This window comes from Misgurnus anguillicaudatus, chromosome 23 (genome assembly GCF_027580225.2).
Source record: "Misgurnus anguillicaudatus chromosome 23, ASM2758022v2, whole genome shotgun sequence".
NCBI classification, from domain to species: Eukaryota; Metazoa; Chordata; class Actinopteri; order Cypriniformes; family Cobitidae; genus Misgurnus; species Misgurnus anguillicaudatus.
In genome coordinates, this window is record NC_073359.2 from 1442988 (window position 1) to 1457088 (window position 14101).

Genomic DNA, 14101 nt, shown 5'->3' on the forward strand with positions numbered 1-14101 from the left:
CCAAACCACACTTGTAGCCAATCATTAGTAAGGGGCGTGTCTACTAACCGACATCCTTGCCGGGGTTACGTATGTGTGGGGCGGGTCTATCAAAAGAAGGTCCAGATTCTATTCAGGTAGGGGCGTGTTTGTTTAGGTGATTTCAAATGTCAACATTAGCTTTCAAACATCGTGCACTACTACGCCTTTAAATATATAGAAATGTTCAATAAACAAAACTTTTAAAACACATCGTTCCTGATTCAAAAATATGCATTACATCTATTTTCAAAATATTTTTTAAAACGCTTTTTAGGAGCTTGTTGTGTCATTGTCCCTAATATCATATTTGGTTTAATAGTGCAGGCATTTTAAAATATTTCTACCTCCTACGTTCTGACGTTCACGGTCACATAAAACCTGATGTTAATTTGGACAACAATACAGGATGCATTGATCATTTTAATGCTTAAACCAAGCATGTGTGTCTGTATTTATGTAGAAAATGCTTATGCACATATATCTTAATGTGTTAAATTGACATTAATTTATGCCACATATCATATTAATATGAATATTACATTCACTCGTATTGGACTGTAAGCAATGTGCAGCTGTCTCAGGGCGTTTTCATGACATTTATGGAATGATAATGCTCTGTCACGTTCCCGTATAAGCTGTCCCATGGCTTTGATATTCCTCATCGTCTTTGTTTTACCTCCCCTTAGGAAAATGAATGAAGGGCTATTTCCTAAAGTAAAATCAATACACTTAGGTTTGGTTTCCAGAACATAAATAAACACAGACCTAGACCTAAGTTTGTGCAGTTACATCGCAGACTGTAAGAGCTACCTTAAGTTGATTACTATTCTTAATGCATCTTGAGGAGAAAGTGATAAAGGTGAATGGGAAATTATAAAATGTAATAGACCTCAGCTCAGAGTAGACAACATACGTAATTCGACACGAATGTAAATGAAGGTGTTCAGGACGAAAGCACGAGTCTCGTTCACGAAACACAAGTTTTAATGATTTCTCATGTATTTTGGGCTTCGTTCTTGAAGCGCAAGCTGAACGAATTTCAGTGCGAATTGTTCGTTACATGATTCATTTTAGCACGTGCTAGCTTGATTGTTAGCGTCTTTCATTAATAAATTTTAAGTACATTTTTGCATGGATATGAATGATTTACGAACAAATAACACAGAAATCAGTTCTGTTTCATGCATGTGGCCAAGTACGTTTCTGATTTGCATGACATTATTTGTACGTTTTAACATTTTATGCGTTAGCGATATGCAAAATTCACACCTTGTTTCACACCTAGGTAACACTATGACATATATGTTGATCTGACATAATTTTTTACATTTTTGTTACTTTAACTTATAAAAACAAGTGAACTTAATTCCTTAAAGGTGTAACGGAAAATTTTCTCGAATTTTAGAAAAGAACCGCCTTCTCCACTTTTTTAAAATGCAATTGCGCAACACTCCTGATTGACAACTAGGAGGACCAATAGTCTTGATGATCCACCTGGAAAAAAGAAAATCCTCCACAATACCTTTAAGTTATCACAAGTCAAAACTTAAAATAATAGGTTTACTTGATTTGCAAAACCAAGTTGTTTTAACTTCATGCTGTATTCATTTTTTAGGATTCATGACTATTTGAGTCACTGATGCTAAACATGTACATTTCTTTGAATCTACGCAGAAGCAAACATTAGACCAAAAGATTAGGCCAAATGTTGTCCCAACTAGCCTAACAGAGTTGCCTGCAGAAACAATTTCATTTCAAACCATGTTTTTGATTTGTTCAGGGTTTTGGAGCTCCCAGCATGCATCTCAGTATGAATAAATGATGCTGCTCAGTTATAGCATTGTTCTGCTGTTTTTAGACTCTACGCTGATGTCTTTCCTTTCATCGCTGTTTTTGCGTCTTAAGATCTCATCGTTTTACTTAATGATGTTTGTTGATCATCACTGTTAATGAGCGTTTTGAGTGAAGCATTTAAGTCTGTGTGTGTTTGGTTAAAACTATTGCATGTTATATTTTTCCTTGCAAGATGTTCTTTACAGACAAACTTCACTTTATATAGTCAATCAAAAAACGTGCAAGAGAGTTAAAGGGATAGTTCCGCCAAAAATCATATTATACCCATTATTTACTCACCCTCAAGCCGTCTGAGATTCATTTGTCCATCATTTATCAGACAAACACATTTTTAGTTATTTTAGAAAATGTTCTAGATCTTTCAGTTTATAAAATGCAAGGATATGGGGGCCACCTCATTCAAGTCCAAAAATGTGCATCCATCCTTCGTAAAAGTAATCCAAACGGCTTCAGGGGGATAAACAAAGGCCTTCTGAAGGTAATCTGTGCGGTTTTGTCGTAGAAATATTTTTTAATACTTTATAAACTAAAATAACTAGCTTCTGGTAACGCCATCTTAGTCGTGTCCGCTCTAAGAAAAGTGAAATGCAGTGGCGTCTAAGATGGCGGCTAGTTATTTTCAATTATAAAGTTTTAATTATGGATATTTCTACAGTATGACAAAACCGCACGGTTAACCCTCAGGCCTTTGTTTTTCCCCCGGACCCATTTGGATTACTTTTGGCAATGATGGATGCACAATCATTGAGCTTGAAGGAGGTGGACCCCATAACTTATATTTTTTAAACTGAAAGATCTAGGACAATTTCTGAAAATGTGTTTGTCTGAAAAATTATGCTTGTGCATCTTGGATGGCTTGAGGGTTAGTAAATCATGGGTTTAATGTAATTGTGTCCATAGTTTAAGGACAACTATTATAAACGTATACAATTTTTGCCATTTTTTTAAGATTCGTTTAATTGAGAAGACCAATTGAACAGAAACCTTGCAATCAAGCGATGATTTAATAAGCACCTGTGAATTATGGCACATGCATCAGAGTGTGAAGGATTTTTTGGCATCGAAATGTCTACTGGACAAACGCATTTTTAGTTATTTTAGAAAATGTTCTAGATCTTTCAGTTTATAAAATGCAAGGATATGGGTGCCACCTCCTTCAAGTCCGAAAATGTGGATCCATCCTTCGCAAAAGTAATCCAAACGGCTTCAGGGGGATAAACGAAGGCCTTCGGAGGGTAATCTGTGCGGTTTTGTCGTATAAATATTTTTTAATACTTTATAAATGAAAATAAATAGCTTCTGGTAACGCCATCTTAGTCGCATCTGCATTCAGATGATTGGCTAGTTATTTTCGATTATAAAGTTTTAATTATGGATATTTCTATGACAAAACCGCACGATTAACCCTCAGGCCTTTGTTTTTCCCCCGGAGCCGTTTGGATAACTTTTGGGAATGATGGATGCACAATCGTTGAGCTTGAATGAGGTGGACCCCATAACTTATATTTTATAAACTGAAAGATCTAGGACAATTTCTAAAATAACTGAAAATGTGTTCGTCTGAAAAATGACGCATGTGCATCTCGGACGGCTTGAGGGTGAGTAAATCATGGGTTTAATATCATTTTTGGCCAACTATTATAAACATATACCATTTTTGCCATTTTTTTAAGATTCATTTAATTGAGAAATCCAATTGAACAGAAACCTTGCAATCAAGCAATGATTTAATAAGCAGCTGTGAATAGTGACACATGCATCAGAGTGTGAAAGATTTTTTTGCCATCGAAATTTCTACCAACTGCTAACTTTGGATTTATGCGACGTGTGGTCTCGAAATAGTGCCATCTGAAATCAAAATCCCCTTGATGAATTAAGAGCACTCAAGCCCTGCTTTTCCACTGTCATGACACATCCGATTGCTTTTCTGCACCGCTATAAACAATAAAACGTCAGTCAAGCATGCTAAAACGGGCATTTGGATCCTCGGCCATGACTATGTGGTATGTGTTTGCTCCATGTGTCAGATAGCGGGACTCTATTTGAGACTCTCTAAGTGATTCATGGGCTATTGATTCTCCAGACCTTCCAAACGTGGGCCATAGGATTGGAAAACCTGTTCCCTTGGGGTTCATCCATGCAGATGCCATATTGCTGTGTAGCGAAGCAGAATTGATATTAATTCCAGCTATCTGTTCAACTAGTCAAACTCACTTTATCCTGAGCTATTATGAGATTGGGAAAGACAGTCACTCTGTAAACGTATTGTGCCAACGCAACACAAAGGCTTTAAGTGAGTTATGTCTTTTTTTCTCTACAGAAAGGAGAGACCGTGAAGAGGATACGAGAGGAGGTAAGCCGCATGCTACATACAGTACTTCACCTTCATCTATCTTGACTTCCCAGCATGCATCATGCTTGCATAGTAGATGGTATTTCTTTGTAGCTAGCATGATGTACGCCACAAGCTATTTGTGAAAAATACACAAAACGCCCTTATTTCCAATGTAAGATCTCAATGTTCACTGCATACTGCAGAAAATGTGAATATTTAAATGAACTCTTTCATCACAAAGGCGTCTGACAAGCACGTGCACACAAAATAATTCATTATTTGATATGACTGCACTGGTATTTTTAAGGTAACAATGGCATCCATACAAAGATTGAAGCAGGTTACTAAGGAGAGAGACCCAGGCGTGGGTGAGCATGTCGCTCCAGAATAAGAAAAATCTCCCTCACACACAGTTAATCAGTAGAAATCCTTCACGGCACACATTGTGTTTCTCTTTGCGTAGCTCGACCATAATGGTTTTTGCTTCCTAACAACGTAAAATGTCAAAAAGGCTCACCCTAATTAACGGTTTAGGGGTTGGCAAACGCAAACACGAGCCTGCGTACGAGTCATTTTCTATCGCATTAGGGACACCACGGGGGTCGATCCACAGATGTCAAAAATAGACAAAATTGCCATCCGCACTGTTTTGTGCTGTTGTAAATAGATGAAGCGTAAAGGAACAGCCAAAATAGAAAATTCTGTCATTATCATTATTTTTTTCACAAGATTTGGAGAGATATAAGAGGATTTCTTTCAATGCTTTTACTAAAAAACTATGCAGTCCCTTTTATATATAGTATGCAAAAATCAGTATGCAAAATGAGTAATATGTTTATGTGAGAAATACTAATATTGCTGGGATTTCTTAGTATGTACCACATGGACACTTTTTTATCACAAAAAGGAGCCACCAGATGGGTAATAGATTAAAAATACAAGAAAACTGTGAACTACGCGACTTTATTCAATCATAAAGCCGTGTTCACACTAGACATTCAGCATGCAATTTTTTTTGTAAACCCTTGTAGCAACCAGATATGATATCATGCAATAAAGTGATGTTTTTTTAATTTACACATCATGGATTTTGACACGCCAGCCATTTTTTTTAAGTTGTCCGCCAGTATTTTTTGTGATTTTTACAAAATGCCTTCCAGGAACATTTTCTTCTAAAATATATAAACATACAAATATATATATATAAAATAATGCTTTCAAAAAATGCTTTCAAACAAACAATAAGCAGACAAACAAACAAACAAACAAAAAGGGAGAAAAACTTTCATCATATCTATATTTTTTTTTCTCTGTTTATAAACTCTTAAAGGTGCAGTGTGTAATTTTTAGAAGGATCTCTTGAAAAAAATGCAAAATAATATACAAAACTATATTATCAGGGGTGTATAAAGACCTTTAAAATGAACCGTTATGTTTTTATAACCTAAGAATAAGACGTTTTTATCTACATACACCGAGGGCCCCCTTACATGGAAGTCGCCATTTTGTGCTGCCATGTTTCTACAGAAGCCCTTAACGGACAAACTTTTTTACAAAGTTGTCTACGACTATGAAATGTTTGTCCAGTGGAGGCTATCGTAGCTTCTTTATGCATTTCAAAAGTGAGGGTTGGGCAGTGGACTGAGCCGTGGGTTGCAATTCGCAACCTCACCACTAGATGTCGCTAAAATTTACACACTGCACCTTTAAATATGCGTATTTTTCTTAAAAAATATTTTTTTTAGCAAAAAGCTGAAATAATTATATTTTTGTGAAGGAATTTTGTTAAATATCAGATTTAGAACGATTATCAAAACATACACAGAGTTTAAAATTAGTAAAGATTTTTTTTTAATTAGTAATATTCTTTTGCTTTTTATAAATTGGGTAAGTGTTACGGTAGGATGGATTAACATAAAAATGTTTTTTTATGCAAATGTTTTTTTCTTAATTAACGAGATAACTCGTCAATGGCGGGAAAAGAGTTAAATGTACCATAATGGCTGCTTTTATTATTTTTGTACAAAATACGATTGTGCAATATTGTTATTTTCATTATTTGATTTTTCTCTACCTGAAAAGGTCACACTTTGACGTATCGATCAAGACGTGCTACAAATTAGCAAAGTTTACCAAACTTGAACTTCAGTGATGTACGTTAATTATTTGTGTCCGTATGGTTCAATTAAATGTCAAAGGGTTAAAATTTCAAAATAAATTTGCAGATTACATACATACATTCTCTTTTTTGAGGACCAAGTTTAAAATTTCTGGTTATATTTCATTTTGAAAGAATATTTGGGGGATAATTGCAAAAAATGTCAATTGGTGTAACTAGTTTTTTTTTATGAAAATATAAATATATTCATAAAAATGTGGAATAAAATATAATCATCTAGTTTAGTGTAATATTATTTTTTATAAATTTTTATATATACATTTTTACATCATTTGTCAAAGATCAATTAGAAAACAGCTGTTTTCAGCATATTTCAGGACAAATATTAAAAAAACGCATTAAAATGTACATTTAGAAATAACTTATAAAATTCTATTTTAAAATAAAATCAGCATAAATACAATATGTGCATTGAAAAAAAACTAATGCATGCTTTTAAAACAAGTTTTTTTCTCATCTTGCCAAACTGTTTTTTTTTTTTTTATATTTATGTATTGAAGACATGTATTAATTATGTCTATATTGTACTTGTACAACATTTGAATAAATTATAATCACGCTTGTTGTTAATATGTCATAAGTGTAGACGAACTTGGTGGAAGTAGTACGTCCAGATTGAATTCATACTTCAACCACACATACAATATAAAACATACTATACTTCATTTTATTAAAAGTATGTGATTTCAAATGCAGGTCTGCCCATGTGACTTGTACGCTATATTCAGAGTATTTTAGCAACAACAAAAAAAAAGATTTTAAATTGAGGCACCACGTCTGGCATGACATGGCTAAATGTTATTGATTGATGTGTCGGCTTACCCAATCGTGACACACATATCGCTTGAATAAATGTAAATGAAACCTCAAATTCAGTCTGCCGCTAACACAAAGCTATCATATAGCTCCAGAGAAACTGAAATATTGATCCCAAGTCATATAGGCTATGGCATCTTTTGTGTTTCACAGAAAAATGAAAGTCATACAGGTTTGGAAAGATATGAGAGTGAACGAAGGATGACAGAGTTTAATGTTAAAAATAATCTGTACTGTCATAAGCAACAACATATATAAGTAGTGTGGCACAAGCACCACCATTGCCTAAATGTAGTTATGATATTTAACATTACAGCTTTGATATAAAGGTCCTAGAAAAGAAAGTGGCATGCCTTATGATGTAAACTCTCAGTGAATGAGTTAAGGAGTGGTGGAGCGGCGCATGCATTTGTGCACGATTGATAGAGAGATCAGTTTAAGTGAAGCAGACAGTCGGAGAGGCCTGCGAGGAAAGTGAATCACACGGCCCGGTCCAGATCTCTACTAGAAAAACACATTATGGATTTCTGGGTAAAATAACAGCTGGTTGAATGCTGCTGGCATACAAATATTATTAACAAAACAGTAATAATTAATAAAAAATAAAAAAAATATATTAAAATACTCAACCTGGTTCTAAAGCTTTAAAATTTTCTTTTCTTTTCAAAAAACAAGAGAAGATAAATTTGCATTATTTGTGTCATTATGCAGCTTTTGTAATTTTTTGGTAAGATGTAAGAGGAAGTAAATGGAACAACAGGAAGTAACAGGATGAGTGCATTAAACACAAATTATATCTATTTCTTTTCTTCTGTTTCTCATCCATACAGAGTAATGCACGTATCAATATCTCAGAAGGCTCGTGCCCAGAGCGAATCATCACCATCACAGGAGCTACAGAGTGTGTCTTCAGAGCCTTCACCATGATCACAATCAAACTAGAGGAGGTGAGTACACCATCACACACTACATCTTATAGACAGTATATGACATCTATTCAGGGTTGAAAATGTAATTTAAAGAACAACTACCGTACGTTTGACGATTTAAAATTTCCTTTGGCGTGTAGGTGTGTATTAGTACATGTCTCTTTTCTTGGACAAAAAAAAACAATTCAATTTTATTTATATAGCGCTTTTCACAATTGGTAATTGCTTTAAAGCAGCTTTACAGAAAAATCACAGAAAACACAGAAAAATCAACAGACAATATAAGTAGCAGAATACAGCGGCTATGAATAAACTTAACAAGCGAGCCTATTAATAATGTAAAAAATAGAAGAAAGTGCTAAGTTAAGACAATGTCGGCTGACTCCCTGGGGTTGAAAACCCCCTAGGAGAAAAACCTCCCGACTTTTTTTAAGCCTAGGAGGGAAAAAAAGTCCTAGGAGGGAAAAAAACCCTTGGTTAAATCCCATATATATATGGGATTTAAACGGTATGTAAACGGATAAGTAGATTAAACGGGTTCCATCTGTGGTCGTTGGTCAGGCATCGGCTGGACATCACGTTGAAGGACGGCCAGTAGATCAGTGGTGTGTTGACCTCCACGGCAGCCGGAACTGGGTCTGTTTGTCTCAATGTTTTCGGGTTCGAGTAACAAAATCCTGTTAGTGTAGGGGCCACGGATTGTAGGCAACAGTTTACTTTTGTGATTGTTGATGTAGACAAGACCGACATGTTTGAATCTTTTTAAACATGGTAAGGAGCGTCACATGGTCAGAGGTATTCAGGCCAATCAAAAACGTACAGATTACCTGGCCAATCAGGGACACAGAGCTTTTTAGATCGATAAACTTTGTACAAAATCAATGCGTTTGAGGAAGGCAGGGATATCTGGAGCTACAAAATGTACGGTATGTGGAAAATATTTTTTTACCATACACCACGCTAACACATTGTAGTATACCAAATACACAAAATGACATTGTTTTTTAGCAATGAAATAGGTGCTCTTTAAATATCTTGGTTTTTACTATTTTATGATGTTACTATTTTGTATACATTTATACGATATGGATTGTACAAAAATGTTCGATTATTACAACAATGATGAACCGTAATTCAATTAAACATCACTAATAAAACGTACAAATTAGATTATCGTAAAAAGTCGTACTACGAATTTACATGAAATGGTGTGAAGCTCAAATATTAGTTTCTGATTATAATACAAATTAATTAGATTTATAATTTTTTTTAAAGGTGCCATGTGTAACTTTTAGAGGGTTCTCTTGACAAAAATGTAATATTATATACTTAACTATATTATCAGTGGTGTATAAAGCCTTTACATAATGAACTGTATTGATTTTATTACCTTAGAATGAGTTGTTTTTACATACATATCCCACTGGTCCCCTTACATACTGTAAGCCCTTTTCACAGACATTACAGAAAATACACGGAAAATTAATCCAGGATTTGTCCGGGATTTTTGGTTTTTTCACACTGCCAATGATTTTTCAGAATCTGTGTGTGCGTTCACACACATACCGTAAAGATACTGTAAAGACACGTGCTGTGTTTAAAGTCCTGCACTTGGTAGTTTTTCTCTGTGTTCTCCTAGTTTTTATTTCTTGGTAGTTTGCTTATTATCCGTTAATTCTCTCTCCAGTCCAGTTTGCAGACATTTCTCGTTGTGATTGTTAATGTGCATTTAAAACGCTCATTTTAAATAGCTGAACGTTATATCTTGTTGCGATGACACACGTCGATTTTTGTTGATTATAAGCTCATATGAGCACGTAACGCGCTATTCTTTTAGCTGTAAAATGATCTCCGCTTCAGCGCGGAGAGTGACGAGCTCCTTGATCTCAGCTTCAGTCAAGTTTGCAGACCTTTTTCGTCTTAAATGTTAATCTGCATGTAAATCCCTAATTTTAAAGAGCTGAACCATAACTTAATTGTTGCAATGACACACGAGTGTCTAACATGAGATAATATAGTTAAATTGCGGTATACACGGTCAGAATGATTCAAACGTTTACAGTAGTAGTTGAATAGTGTTTGAATCTCAGCAACTGTAGGAAAAGGTTTGCTGGAACATCTGGGAAAAGCAGTGGGTAGTTTTTATTTATCTCCAAACGGTCCCATAGCAATGGGGTGCCTGTCTGTGGTGGGATTATCCCAGAGAAATAATTTGGGCTCCCACACACATAACAACCCCCTGGGCGATGCCAGGGAACGATTGATGAGGAGACATACAGCTCCATGAAGAAACATACGCTAGACTTCAACATCCCGCAACGCTTAGGGACTAAAACACGATTGGTGATGTGTGGCATGTTGAAATACTTTCTTGTATTATAGCTTAATACACAGACTAATTTAACTAAGCCATTCGTAGGCCAATATTCCCTAAAAATATCAACATTGAGACTGGCATTGTTTTGCTTATTTGGGAATCTTACAGGCTAACCCAATGGTATGAGTTTAGGGCGGGACTATCTATTTGTTTAGCGAATCAAAGACTTGGGAAACTTGTTTGAAAAGTCTTGCGATTTTATTCAGTGATGGTAGTGGGTTGGTAATATACATAACCTTTAAAGGTCCACTGTGTAGATGTTTATATACTTTTTTTGTAAAAATACATTTACTTGCATTACACATATTAAAAGCGCAATGTGGTACTTTAAGCGCCATCTAGTGGTGAGATTGTAAATTGCAACCAACTGCTCAGTCCACAGCTAACTCCTCATTTTCAAAACGCATAGTAAAGCTACGGTAGCCAACACAGGACAAACACATCATTGTCTGAGACAACGTAGGGACAAAACACACTCAGGGGATTCTCATGAAATCCAGATTTAGAAGGTGTCCAGCATCAGAATTTTTTTAAAAACCCTTTTTTTTGCACATATAAGATGAAGGTCTGAACTTACTTTAACCATTATTTTCAGAGGATTTAAAAAATATTTCCCATATAATTATTTACATTTTTTAATCATTATCAAAAATTATCATTACCGCAACATGATATAACATTAAATATATGCATTTAAAAAGCCCTTAAAGCCAATTATTATTTTTTGCACACATAAGATTAAGGTCTGAACTTACTATAACCATTATTTTCAGAGGATTTAAAAAATATTTCCCATATAATTATTTACATTTTTTAATCATTATCAAAAATGATCATTACCGCAACATTATATTACATTAAATATATGCATTTAAAAAGCCCTTAAAGCCAATTATTATTTTTTTGCACACATAAGATTAAGGTCTGAACTTACTATAACCATTATTTTCAGAGGATTTAAAAAATATTTCCCATATAATTATTTACATTTTTTAATCATTATCAAAAATGATCATTACCGCAACATTATATTACATTAAATATATGCATTTAAAAAGCCCTTAAAGCCAATTATTATTTTTTTGCACACATAAGATTAAGGTCTGAACTTACTATAACCATTATTTTCAGAGGATTTAAATTTTTTTTCCTATATAATTATTTAAATTTTTTTATCATTATCAAAAATGATCATTACCGCAACATGATATAACATTAAATATATGAATTTAAAAAGCCCTTGAAGCCAATTTTTTGCACACATAAGATTAAGGTCTAAACTTACTACAACCATTATGTTCAGAGGATTTAAAAAATATTTCCTATATAATTATTTAAATTTTTTAGATTATCATTATCAAAAATTATCATTACCGCAACATGATATTACATTAAATATATGCATTTAAAAAGCCCTTGAAGCCAATTTTTTTGCACACATAAGATTAAGGTCTAAACTTACTATAACCATTATGTTCAGAGGATTTAAAAAATATTTCCTATAGAATTATTAAAATTTTTAGATTATCGTTATAAAATGATCATTACCGCAACATGATATTACCTTAAATATATGCATTTACAAACTCATGTTTCAGTAATGAGAACTAAAAAGTTTCTATGACAAACAACATTTCGGGCCCTATTTTAACGATCTAAGCGCATTGTCTAAAGCGCACAACGCAACGTCTAAATGGGCGTGTCCGAATCTACTTTTGCTAATTTAACGACGGGAAAAATGGTTTTTGCGCCGAACGCATGGTCGAAAAGGGTAGGTCCTATTGTAATGGGAGTATTTTGGGCGTAACGTGCAGTAAACCAATGAGAGACTCAGCTCTCATCCCCTTTAAAAGCAAGTTGCGCTGGCGCTATGTCTAATCCCTATTTACATGACGGACTTTGTAAACTGAAAAACTAAGCGGAGGAAGAAGATCCCCAGTTTAAGATTAATGTTAAATAATTGTGTTGTCTTTCACTTGTATTGAAATTGTTATTTTTTTTATTAAACCTTTAAAACCCGTTTTCTTTTAGTCATGGAAGTAAAAAGCAGGCTTGTAATTGCTTTAAATGTATGCCTATCCAATATCATCAAAACATAATTTACAAGTATCTAAGATAAGGTTTGTACTCTAAAAATACTTTATTTGTAACAAACAGGAGATAAAGAATTTACAAACGGCTCTCCCCACGTTTCAGCACTTTGGACAGCGGTTTTTTAGCAAAGAGTTTTTTTATGCATTACTTAAAAATGTTTCTCATCTCACCATATCCACAGGTACATCATATACAATAAATCCGTGAGGTAGCATTAAAAAAAAAACATTTAAAAACAGACGCATTTGTTCAAAGCAAAGCATTTATTTACAGGTGAAGCAGCTCTTTGCGCCTTCTAACGTCTCATAATAAGTCCTCAATTATGTCCAAGAGACTCAATAATAATCTTTTACATTCAATCCTTTAATCTTTCATATTTAAAAGCATTTTTGTGCTGCTGCGCATTCATGTACTTTGTGATAAGCAAACCCGCGTTGTCCTCCCGTTTATAGGCGCATTTTACTAATGCGCTCTTTAAATAACATAAAACACATTGCGCCATTGACTTTAGACTTTAGACCAGGTTTTTGTTGGTCAATGGCGTAGTCTATTTTAGTTGCCTCAAAATAGCAACGCGCCAACAATGCGCCTGAACACACCTCATTTTCAGACCAGAACGCCCATGGGCGCAAAAGGGGGCGCAAATGCATTTGCTATTTAAACAACGCGGCGCTAAACGTGAAAATTAGGGTGGAAACTAGCGAAAGACACTTGCGTCGCGCATTGCGCTGCATTGCGCCGGGTGTAAGATAGAGCCCTTCAACTTTTATCTGGAGAGAAAAATAAGAACTGCTTACCTGATAGCAATCTTGAGTGTCACAGTCAATTATGTCCCTTACAACAAATTTTTTTTTTTTTTTTTGAAAATGTTCCTTGAGGGCTTAAACAAAATTGTTGCGGAGGATGAGGAAATTGGTCTTGGACACATTTATATTCCTTATTATTGTCTCTACATTTGTCAATGATCACCAAATCCCACATGTTTCTTTACTGTAAATGTTTATAGTATAACATGCACTGAAGCTTTTTATTTTTTAGATTTTTTTAATTATAAATATTTCCATGTCAAAGAACCCAAATCCAGTCATGGACACATTGCATTAATGAACATTTTCGCTAGAATCACCCGCTCTAGTTTGTCCATTTAGGGCTACTGTAGAAACATGACGACGACGACTCATTCTAAGGTAATAAAAACAACACCACTGATAATATAGTTATGTAGATTATATTGCATTTCTGTCAAGAGATCCTTATTAAAGTTACACAATGCAAATTTAACAGGCAGTGATCAAAACATTTTAAATACACAGCCTTGCTTATTGCAACTTAAATTAGCATTTTTAATGACATCAGTACAGTTATATAACCGCCAGTCAATGATGTGTATCTGTCTGCCTGCAGCATGTCATCTCATCCCCTACCAAGTAATAATGAATCTTCTTACTCATGCTAAATCCATTATATACTTCATATCCGTTCAGGGCAGGCAGGGT

The 14101-nt window shown here is 34.5% G+C and overlaps 1 protein-coding gene across 5 annotated transcripts in view; it reads left to right on the top strand.

Moving 5' to 3' along the window:
• Positions 1 to 14101, top strand: part of LOC129453373 (poly(rC)-binding protein 4) — a 92830-nt gene that overhangs the window by 50555 nt on the left and 28174 nt on the right. For all 5 annotated transcript variants that reach the window (XM_055217600.2, XM_055217602.2, XM_055217604.2 and 2 more), the window contains exons 4-5: positions 4196 to 4228; positions 8036 to 8152. In XM_055217600.2, coding sequence (XP_055073575.2) covers positions 4196 to 4228; positions 8036 to 8152 — 150 coding nt within the window. The remainder of the gene's footprint in view (positions 1 to 4195; positions 4229 to 8035; positions 8153 to 14101) is intronic.